Here is an 11,305-nt window from a genome sequence, read left to right as displayed (position 1 = left end):
TTAAAGAGAAAAAAGAAGGGTAATGTGAAAGTGAAATCAACAATTATTTGCACAACACTAAAAACATTTTTCAGTTTTGTCCTTTTCTTGTTTTCTTAGGTGGGTCAGAGTTATTTTTATCTAATTGGCTAGTATGAGATGTGAACGCGTATGTGTGACCCCAGCCACTCTAAACAAGCCGTGGCTTTGTTGTTGTATAGGGCAAGACTTTGCCCACAATGGCGAGGAACTAAAAACATGCGGTGATGGGCTTAGTTAGGTACCCTACGCGTGCATGGGTTGTGAGAGCTGTGAGACCCACTTCTTTATCTTCATCTTGGCCTTGGGGATTCCGCTGTAATGTAAAGGCTGCACACGCAGCTTGTTGTGTACGGCAACAAATAGACCCGTGGGGTCCAATCCCCTTTCTGCTAATCTAACGGCTCAACTCTCCTATGGTGGGCCCCATTGTGATGGCATCTAAGTTCTACATGGTAGATTCTACAAACTATATAGTTACACGGGTATGGTACGGATACAAAAATAATTTTTTACACTAATACAATACGGGTACAATATTTTAAACGAATTGTTTGTACTACCTACCAAATAAGTGGTGGAGTCTAATCCCCTCGGCTCAACTCTCTTTTGGTGGGCCCTTTGTGATGGCATCAAGGTTCTATATAGTAGATTCTAGTTTCTACAACTATATATGTGGGTATGGGTACAAATATAAGTATGATATAGAAACACGAGCAATTTTTGACATCAATACAACATAAATACAACATTCTAAATAAAGTGTTCATACTTTTTAAAAAATACGTGGTGGGATCTAATCCCCTTCAGTTAATCTAACGGTTCAACTCTCACCTGGTGGGGGTCCCATTGTGGTGGCATCTAAGTTCTACTTCCAGATTCTACAACTGTGCGTGCACTTTGTGGTGTGGTGTGGTCCGTATGGACCATACAACTGGGGGTGGGATCCACCATTATTACCGGTTCCTGGTTACTCGCAGCCACAGCCACATCCACATTTACATCTATGACTATGGGGGGTGGGGGACCCACCATAACCATTTCCAGTAGGCCACTACAGGTACCCACTTGCACAAAAGTGGTCCATGTTTAGTTTTCTAGATGGGGACCCTCTTATTGGCTTGGCTTGGCTTGGTCCCTCCATTTTAGTTTTTTGGTACACGGGATGGGACCCCCACATTTTTTTTTGGTTTTAATAACTCCTGCACTAACTTGTCCACCACCAACTCTTCGTGGCACGTATGCACGGTTTTGTTTTTCCTTTTTTGTTTGTTGAAAACTTGAAAGTAATATCTCACTTTTTTTTTTCTTTGTTTCTGGTGGGGGGCATGGCTCATGGGACCAAATTTTTAATTGAAAATTAAATCATACCATTATTGAACTTTTGAAAAGCTGTAGTGTTTTTTTTTGAACCGTAAGCCTTGGTTTGTTTTTGAAAAATTATGTAAAATAATTCAGAGCAACTGGTATCTTAAGCTCTCTTTTTTTTTTTGGGAGGGGGGGGGGGGGGGGGGGAAGTTAATTGAGGGCTTATGTCTAGGTCTAGCTAAAGCTTCCACTCGATAATTTCATTTTTTTTGCTCACCACAGTTTTCATATGGAATTGGCAAGTGTCCCCATGTCATTCCATATTGATTTTGAAAAAAAAAAAATGTAATAATGGAAGAACCTTATATGTATTTTAATTTACTGCTAATTCCTTGTATAGTTAATAGATGTAAATTATGTAATGGTATGTCTTTGGTGGAGTTAGCAGTATCATTTGCACATAATTTGTTTACAATATTGTTCAAGTTTATTTCTACTACTGCTAAGTGCTAACGTATTCCTATTTCGCGGTGCTGCATGTAATATCTCTCTCTCTCTCAATTGTACTTTTAAAAAAATGTAAGCTAATCAGCCAAACCTGCACTCACTTTTATAGTGCTGATTTTTTTAATAATAATAATAGTAAACAATGACATACTCACCCAACCAACCAATGGATGGGGTTAAGTTAGGATTTAGCTATGACTTGAGCAAAATAAAAATAAAAAACCAAAACAGAAGAAATGAACATTTAATTTATGGAAAATGTTGACAGATACTTTAAAGTGTTTGTTAAGAATTATTTATTGTGAGGTCTCTTTAATAAAAAATTGATATAAATTAATAAAATAATTTAAAATATAACTGAAGTGATAAATGAAACTCAAAAAATTAGCTTTATTGGCTCTACATTTCATAAAATTAATTAAAAATCTAACCTAAAGTATAATGATGTGACATAAAGTAGTTTCTTAATGGCATGTTAAGACTTCCCTCCCAAGTGAACCTCATTTGTACATCTTTTTGCTTATCAAATACCGATTCAATCTCTTAAGAGCCATATAGTTCAATAGCATTGTCTTTTCCTTGATAGGAGAACCAAGATTCTTTGAAAGGACCTCCCAATTATTGTAACTATTGAATTATATACATACTCAACCTGATACTGATAATCTTTGGCCCAATCAAAAGAATATCCTTTGTTATAGCAGATGCTTTCTTCAATCAAAGGAATATCCAGCAGGAATCAAGAGAGGCATGATTTACAACAGTTTACAAAGGGATAGAGTTGACAAATTATACGTCACATGTCAAGAAGACCAACGCCGGCATAACGAGTAGCAATGCTTTTTGTGCAAGACAAAAAGGTTGCAACTTGACCGTGGAACAAAGAATTTTTCAGAAATATAGATAATATGATTATAAAGAAAAAAAAAAGAAAAAAAAAAATCTTATCAAACAGAATATATGTAAGGAAAGATATTCGAAAACCAATTGTACTACACTATTGAGAAGTAAGACAAGTAACGAATGATGTCATGTTGAATTACAACATCCAAAACTCAGGTACATCCTCCATCCAAACTTGTACATGGATTTTCCAGACTCATAATAAATATACTGTTCAAATTGACAGTGGATCAAGAAAACTTTACCCCCTAAAAAAAAAAAAAAAAACCAACTTATGTTCTGGCCTGAAAATAAAATAACAATAAAAAATAAGGAACTCGCAAGAAAACATCTGTGAGGATCTAAGCTATCACCAGTGGCCAAATCAGAGGGGACAAAATTTTGAACCAAAGCAAGAGTGTGAGACACCAAAGCTCACCCTAGTGCTTTTCAAATTGTATTTTGGAGGATTACTTCATCCAAAAATTGTTCTTTTGTTGCTTTTGTTCCTTCTGGGTAATAGGTCCTAAAAATATAGGACCGTAAGAAGGGTAACTAGTTGGTGCTTCCATCTTATGATCCTGACATGTAAGTGTATCGTGTTTGGGCTCCAGTAATAAGATCAACTATTTTCTCTGCAAATGAAGAAATACGTAAAGAAAATGAGAAAGATGCGAGCATACTATTAATGTAGCACACTTGGTTACATAAAAAAGAATTTGAAAGTGAAAAACTATATGAAAAGCACCTGAAAGAAATCCAATGATAGGTACAGGTTCCAAGACGTTCCTGGTGCTTTCAAGTTTTTGCCTGAGATATCAAAACCATATATATGACAATTATGGTCTTGTTTCATATAGTTTCTCCTCTTTAGAAACGTCATACACAAATAAACCGTGTAGATTAAGAATGAAATACTGAAATAGATCAGTACCTAGTATACGTGCTAAAGAAAGGATCTCTCATAAGGTAAAGCGCCAATAACAGCTTCCTTCTTTTAACCTATATCAAAAAACACTTCAGCATTGACTCTACTCATGAAGGACTAAACAATAAAACCAAAAAGTCAGTTCCAAAGAATACATATTGCTAAATTCATGCAGAAGACTGATGAGCAGGATGCACCCAAAATGTCTATAAAGTCTACATGGTAAGATTCAGAGAGACTCAAACCTCATTCTTTTCAGAGATTGAAAGATGAAACTGTTGCTCTTTTCTAAGACTGCTCGACTCTGTAACTTTTGAGAGAATGCCCATCCCAACGAAGTCCACAGTCAGAGAAAGCAACCAAGGAATCCATGACCTGATTCCATACTTCCGGATAAATAAAACATAAATTAGTGGTCTTGTGATAAATAGCATTTCCCCTGCTAGAAATAAAGCCCCATGAAGACCCTTTTCAGACAATATGGTGGAAATGGTTGGCCTCTGAACCACTGATCCTGTAACAACAGAATATTATTTTTGTAACATATTCTATGAATGAAACACATCATCTTAACCAATGACTTATTTTAATTTTATATGAATAGTTACTTGGAGGCTCCATTATAGCATGTTGTTGTTGAACCCTGCGCAACCATACTGGCTCTGAAACCATCCTAGCATTTTCTCCGAACCTGTTTAATGCAGACAGTGCTCTTCCTTCTAGATTCTGTGCATGATTGTTCATTAAGTAATCTGACTCACTCTGCCCTCCAGGCTTTGCGAAACCACCATTTTCATGTTGAGAACTGAAGGCATCTGGCTGCTTGTCGATGTTTGGTGTCTCCCCTCCATGCAGAAGCATCTTATATCCACTGTTCCAAAACAAGGCTAACCTAACTAGCACCCTGAGATTCATTGAACACCCAATGATAAGTCAAATAGACAAATGCTATCATAAAATAAAAGCCTAACTGGAGATGATAACAAGTGGCAGACTGAAGACAGCTTTTTTTTGGGGGGGAAAAGAAGGGGGGGGGGGGGGGGGTGTTGGAAGCTGCTTACTTGGAAGCCTCTGTAATAGCAATGAAATTCCATTTCTTATCATCTCCATAGTAATGTTGTGCCACAACTTCAATTAATGTTTCCAAGTCCTTCAGCGCAGATATACATAATGGATAAGGAAATGAATAAGGCTCCGCAGAGCCTCTGTGCATTGGAGCAGGAGCCGTATCAATGATATGTTCATTGATAGCAGTGATTATGCCCAAAATAGTAGTTACTGCAGAAGATCACCAAATTGTTTAACAAAGCACCAATCAGTATATAGCACAAAGAAAACAGGGTTCAATAACAATTAAGTCCCTTTAAGTTTTACATGAGTTGTCAATTTGGCCCTTTATGTGAATTCCTGCCAATTAGGGTCTTCAAGTGATTTAAGCCCTTCCTTTGGTGTCCATGACACCCCTTTTAATATAAATTTTGAATTTAAAGAATCATTTTTTTCCAGGCTTATTAAGAGGAAAAGCATTTGCAGCATAAAACGACGCAGTTTCCCCTTCTTCAAAAAATCAGAAAATCATTCTCTCCTTTTCCCTATCCTTGGCCCCTCAGGACCAGGCTGACCGGCATTGAAATGGATGTGTAAAGTTCGCAACTGTGAAGTGGTTTGGTGAATATTGATAGTGGCTGTTGGCGGCATGTTTGGGTGTGGGTTTGGCTGGAATTAAGGAGATTCAGGTCATGTATGGTGGTTAATGTGATATGTGGTGGCTTGGATGATTTTGAATGGGGCTACGTGTGGTTGAAATTTTAACAAAACTGTCATTGGGACTAGTGCTTCAACCCAGGAAGAGTACAAAGCAAAATACTTTCCAAGCTAATCTCTCTCAAGCCAAGAGGAATAGAAGATGCACACGTGGTCAAGCACAATGAGAGTCTCTGAGTGCTTCTCATCATCTTTGTCAAAAACTTCTTCCTCAAACGCCAACCAATCACTACCCACATACAATCCCCTTCCCCACGTTGCCAACAAAGAAAGGTCTAGTCTCGAATTTGCCAAGTTCATAATCCACATCATCACTCTCACTTAGTGCCATCATCTTCTGGTTTTTCCCCATCCTGGTAACAATAAAGAAATTGCACTTCCTCATTGACCCATTTGCTTTATCCTCATTACATGACTTAAAAAATATGTTTTGTAAGAACTTGTTGAAATTGAAGAGGATGTGAATCATTAGATGAGAGCAGGTGGATAGAGCGGAAAAACACATCAAGAGTATTATATGATCATAGAATACCTTTTTTTTTTTTTTTTGGATTTTTTTTTTTTGGGGGGGATAAGTAACAAAAAGATTTTATTAAAAAATATATATATACAGTCCAGTACATAGGAAATGTACTAAAGGGGCAAAAACATCAAGAAACCAAATTACAATGATCAAGCAAAACAAGAGGGGAAAGACAAGAAAAAGATGATAAAACTAAACACCATTCGAGAAAAGTAAAAAAGACAAAAGACTTAAACTCAAGAATGAACTGTTCGCATCCCTCAAAGCTTCTAACATTCCATTCCCGCCAGATACACCACATCAAACAGCGCGGCACAATCCTCCATATATCTATATTGCGATGTCGCCTATAATTGCATGACCAAGAATCCAACAAATCCACCACCCTTTGCGGCATCACCCAACAAATACCAAACAAGCAAAAGACCATACTCTACATCTCATATGCTATAAGACTCTACATCTCATATGCTATAAGACAGCGAAGGAAGAGATGATCTACAAATTCCCCACACCTTTTGCAAATATAACACCACTCAAGTACAACAATATGCCTCTTCCAAAGATTATCCGTAGTTAGAATCTTGCCTAAAGAAGCAGTCCAAGAGAAAAAAGCTACCTGAGGAGGAACCTTCAATTGCCACACCATTTTCCATTTTCCACAAGAAAGATACGACAATAGAAGGGGAGAGAGAATGATAATACCCACTCACCTCAAAACCACGACCGCTTTTGGATAAGTAAAAGAAAACTGATTAAGCTAAAGTGAAAATTTTTATAAGATTGCTACAAGACCATCTATGCTTTTGCTTTTAAATGAAATCTTGTTAAGAAGCAACATATTCATAGAATAGGAAGAAAAATGGGTGGAACTACAAGGAAAGATAGGATTCAAAATAAGGAAATTTGCGTAGAATGTTAAGATGGATGAGTGGAAATATAAGGAAAGATGGGATTCAAAGTGAGGAAATTTACTTAAAGATAAGGGTGACCCTTATAGATGAAAATATGTAGGACAGTCCCTTGAGATGGTTTGATCATCTTCAAAGGAGAGCGATTAATGCACTAGTAAGAAAAAGTGAGTTAATTGGTAACTGTAGATGAAGACCAAAAATAACATTGATAGAAGTAGTAAAAAATGAAATTTTATTTAAGTAACAAAAAGTATGACTTTTAGATAGAATAGAATAAGGGAAAAAAAAAAAAAATGAGGCCGACCTTAACTAGTCTATTGATGATCCATAGTTGACCCCAAAATTTGGGGGCTAAAGCAAGGGTTGTTGTTGTTGTTGTTGTTGTAGTAAAAACTTGTTGAAAATCAAGTTTTGGTCCAAAATGGTTCCATCTTATATATTTAACAATAAACGTGTACACCAGCTAGCAAAATGACTTGATTGACCATGCTTGCCAATGTGAGGGGCCAGATTGACAACTTGTATGAAGTGTAAATTTTGGGGGATTAAATTGTCTTTTAGACTTGAAAAACACAAAATTATACTGTAAAAGAATATAAAATAAAATGGATAGACAAACCAACCGGTCCAAAAGATAGGAAAAACAAATAACAATTCTAAAACTTTCCATTACATGCAGACTGAAGAAAAAAAAAAAATATATATATATATATATACACAGGCCAGCTTAAATTATCTTTTTCCAAGAAATTTACTTTTGTTTCTATCCCTTCATTTTCTCAAAAAGACATCAACCAAAATGGGAGAAAAACTCTTTTCAATATTTAAGCTAATAAGAGAAGCTAAAGGTTACCAAAATTTCACAAAACCTGCTTCTGGTCCTATCTCTGAATCAGAAAACCGTTCAGGAAGAAGCCATGTCATTCCCTGCAAAAGATTTTCAACACCTAAATAAGATAACAAAGCTCCACTAGCCAAACAAAGATCGGGATCAGTTATGTTTTCAACATTCATGAGCAAGCACGGATGATATGATAATTAGAGAACAAGTCAAGAGAATCAAATTAATTAAATTGGGGAAAAGTATAGGTCAATTAGTAATATATCAGATTATGCAATGAGTTTGCATGTAGTTTATATGGCTTATTAACCAGCAACTCACAAAAATGAACATGACTTTATCCTTTTATTTTGAGGTAAATAATGAGTTGAAATATAGTGAAGATCCTTAATCACAGGCCCTCAACCTCATTGAGTATACATCTTTTTTCCCTTTCTTTTTTTCACCTGAGCTACAATCCTCCATTCCTGAATCAGCTCCCTGCTCCTAAGCACTTCCTCTATTGCTAGAAGCTAGTAGCTACTAAAACTTATTTTTAGCCTCATGCCAACATTTTTCTTTTCTTTATTTTTGACTCTCTTTTCACTGCCCCATGGGCATCCCATCCTCCATTATAGGCTATGAATACCCTGCCATACTTACTAAATCAATTTCCTTAGGACTCTGTTGCTGCTTGGTTTTGGGAGCTTAACGCTAGTAGTAGCATCACCACGACCAAATTCCTCAAATATCTTACAAATTGATCCTGTTATCATGAAATCTCCGTAGGTTGGGCTTCTGGCTACAACACCTATCCATGCCTATTCTTTCTCTTGGGGCAGACAGTGAACAATAATCTTCCCTCCACCTAAGGTTTCTCGCTCAAAACCTGAGCTGGCCACGAAATCAGGCTTAAGGTTGAGTAGCCTAATTGGGATGGTGACTGACTTAACTCCCTCTTCTTCTCAGTTTATAATAGGTTACATGGCTTCCAGATGTATGGCTTCAATTGAGAAACCAAGGACCTTTTTTGAAGCCATATGCTTAGCCTCAGCCCTCAGCAGAATCAATCAAAAAATTCCACTAAACAGAGCTTCGGACTCTTCACTATGGTTTTCAATAACCCACGAATTTCAATAGTCAGGTAAGAAACAAAATATGATCATACGAAAACAGTTTATGATAAACCCTTTTCTGTACCTTTTTTTTTTTTTTTACCATCTTGGAGCTACAAAAACATATATGGACAACCCACAAACTGCATAAGATTAGATATTGATCAATTACATTCATAATCTTAACACAACAGATAATATAATTATCATTAACTGATAGGACGCACATTGGCCTAGATGAGATAACATCACCTCGATACCCAAACACAATTACTTCTTTCAATTACATGTCCAAAAATAGTTTAAAGATTACTTTTTTTCATTGTCCCATATGAGATAATTCATAATTTCAAAATATTCAAACGCAATAAAATTTTACTTTTTTTTCTCGGAATTTCTCACATATCAAGCTAGCATGGATATCAAAAGCAATAATAACGAAAACCCACAAAGCCAAACACAGCAAACAATCCAATACCCAATTAAATATTAAAACTTTGTCCTTAAATTTGTAACAACTGACAAAGTACCAAAACAAAAACAAAAAAAAACGAAATTACAAGGAATTGATCGGGGCTCACATTGGCTAGAGACTCCAACGAGTGCACATACTCCTTGTTCCGCCTAACCCACCTCTTATAAGCATCCATATCAGAAACAAAGAAATTCACAGCACTGATTGCAAACTCAACCCCTGGCTCGCTAAGCCACCACCACCTTGGTCTTATTCACCGTTTGGGCCCTGACCCAGAAACCCATATAAACTAATAGTGAAACCTTGTTTTTGGTCTAGGATTAGATTTTGACACCCGATAATTGAGAACTTCAAAACTGAGCAATGACTATGAATATAATAAGAGAGACAGAGAGAATGAAGGTTGTGGTGAGCTGTAAACTTATGTCATTTGCTAATTTAAGGTTGTTAGATCTGTCCGTTCATTGGGACCGTCCGATACTATGATGTGTTTTAATGATGACATGCTTTGGCAATTGTAGTAGTTGTTATGTATAATGATTCTACACTTGCTGCTTAGATCCCGACTGTATGGGATCCACACCACAGCCAGCTGAGTGCCTTTAGTTTTTTTCTAGTTTATTTTTGGATAAAAATAATAAGATAAGTGCTCTATTGATCTATTCATGATGTTTTTACAACAAATTTTGGGTAACAAGTTGTTACTAGTTCTAATCTGAGTTTACTGCTTAAATTACAATTTTACTCACCAATATCAGCATTTTCTCAACTAATATTTATTGTTAGGAAATTGTTTGGTGAAAATTGTCTTTTTCAAATTTGGTATAAAAAAAAAAAAAAAAATTTTGTTACTTTAAGTTTTTAACTAATTCATTTGTAGTTTTGTAAATCTCTCATTTCATTTTGAGAAATATCATGTCCACAATATTTTTACAACAAATCCTAAGTGGTAGGTTGTTACTGACTGTTATGATGGATAAAAATGTAATTTAAGTTTTTAATTCAAATTATAACTAATAATAACTTACCATATTGGATTTGTTGTAAATGTGTTGTGAAATTATTGTAAATATAGCACTTCTCTTTCGTTTTAGGAATCTTTAAATTTTATTACTCACCAAAAAGAAATTATGATTTGTACCTCTTTGAGATTAAGTGTCAATATTACTCAAGATATCTTATTTCGATCCATGATATAATTTTATTTTTGCTTAATACAAGTAATGTAAATTTAAATTTTGAAAAAGTAATATATTTTTTTATTATTATTTATAAACAAGAGTATACATAGCTATTCAAATGGGTGTGTGTTGTTTTCTCATCCCACATACACACTATTTTATAGCAGGGAGGAACCTGTTGAAGTGATGCTAAAACGCTAATTAGAAGTTTCAAACCTAAGACCTCAAGAACTACTAAGTCAACCTCTTAGATTTAAAATAATATAAATTTATTACATGCACAATATAATTTTGTTTCCTTAACATGTGTCCATAGTCTTTTTAACACCTTTTTTTTAGATAGATATTTGGTGTGGAGAGTAAGGGTTCGAATAACAGATATTAGATTCAGCAAAAAAAAAGAATCATAGATATCAGGAACAGCAAATAGTGTCATTACAATTTAAATATCAATTGAATCCTAAGCACTTTTAATTGCAAAAGAGTATTTCTTTAGTAAGGACTTCAAGATGTTAGATTTGACTTTTTCTAATTTTTTATGTCATTATTTTAATCTTGGTGATAGGATTAAAGCTATGCATTCACTTTAATTAGTTAGCTCAATTGATAAGTCTTTTTTTTTTACTCAATAAATTTTTTGTCATTAAATAAGACATATGTATATATATAATGAAACTTTTTTATAGGATATATTATGTGAAACTTTAAATAATGTTACACAACTCAATAATTTTGATTGAATTAATATTATTAAAACCATTGTAAGACAAGAAAAGGTAGATTGGCAATGTATTTTTTTTTTTAAATCACATAACGTAGAGAGAGAGAGAGAGAGAGAGAGAGAGAGAGAGAGAGAGAGAGAGAGAGAGA

General features: G+C 35.1%; 1 protein-coding gene across 4 annotated transcripts; it reads right to left on the bottom strand.

The window, feature by feature from the left end:
- Positions 1–2,806: 2,806 nt before the first annotated feature.
- LOC126697031 (peroxisome biogenesis protein 16) lies at positions 2,807–9,676 on the bottom strand. 4 transcript variants are annotated; one of them, XM_050393835.1, is made up of 8 exons: positions 9,361–9,676; positions 7,714–7,771; positions 4,705–4,921; positions 4,252–4,547; positions 3,889–4,157; positions 3,650–3,717; positions 3,464–3,525; positions 2,807–3,350 (listed from the first exon to the last, which is right to left on the bottom strand). In XM_050393835.1, exons 1-8 carry the CDS (start codon positions 9,427–9,429, stop codon positions 3,289–3,291), a joined length of 1,101 nt encoding a protein of 366 aa, XP_050249792.1. In that variant the 5' UTR covers positions 9,430–9,676; the 3' UTR covers positions 2,807–3,288. The 4 variants fall into 4 exon arrangements, with proteins under 4 accessions (XP_050249792.1, XP_050249794.1, XP_050249793.1 ...); XM_050393837.1 differs by having other exon boundaries at positions 4,705–5,760; positions 7,698–7,771; positions 9,361–9,451; XM_050393836.1 differs by having other exon boundaries at positions 7,698–7,771; positions 9,361–9,451.
- Between the last annotated feature and the right edge of the window lie 1,629 nt (positions 9,677–11,305).

Source organism: Quercus robur, chromosome 8, assembly GCF_932294415.1.
Source record: "Quercus robur chromosome 8, dhQueRobu3.1, whole genome shotgun sequence".
In the NCBI taxonomy this organism is placed as follows: Eukaryota; Viridiplantae; Streptophyta; class Magnoliopsida; order Fagales; family Fagaceae; genus Quercus; species Quercus robur.
Note: the sequence above shows the minus strand (reverse complement) of the source record. Positions and strands in the feature narration are given on the sequence as shown.

Coding starts and splice junctions, on each gene's coding strand:
- LOC126697031 (XM_050393835.1), bottom strand. CDS start 9,429: ATGGATGCTTATAAGAGGTGGGTTAGGCGGAACAAGGAGTATGTGCAC. Junction 4,922..7,713: donor AGAGATAGGACCAGAAGCAG/GTTTTGTGAAAT, acceptor GATCTTCTGCAG/TAACTACTATTTTGGGCATA. Junction 3,718..3,888: donor CAATCTCTGAAAAGAATGAG/GTTTGAGTCTCT, acceptor TTTTTGATATAG/GTTAAAAGAAGGAAGCTGTT.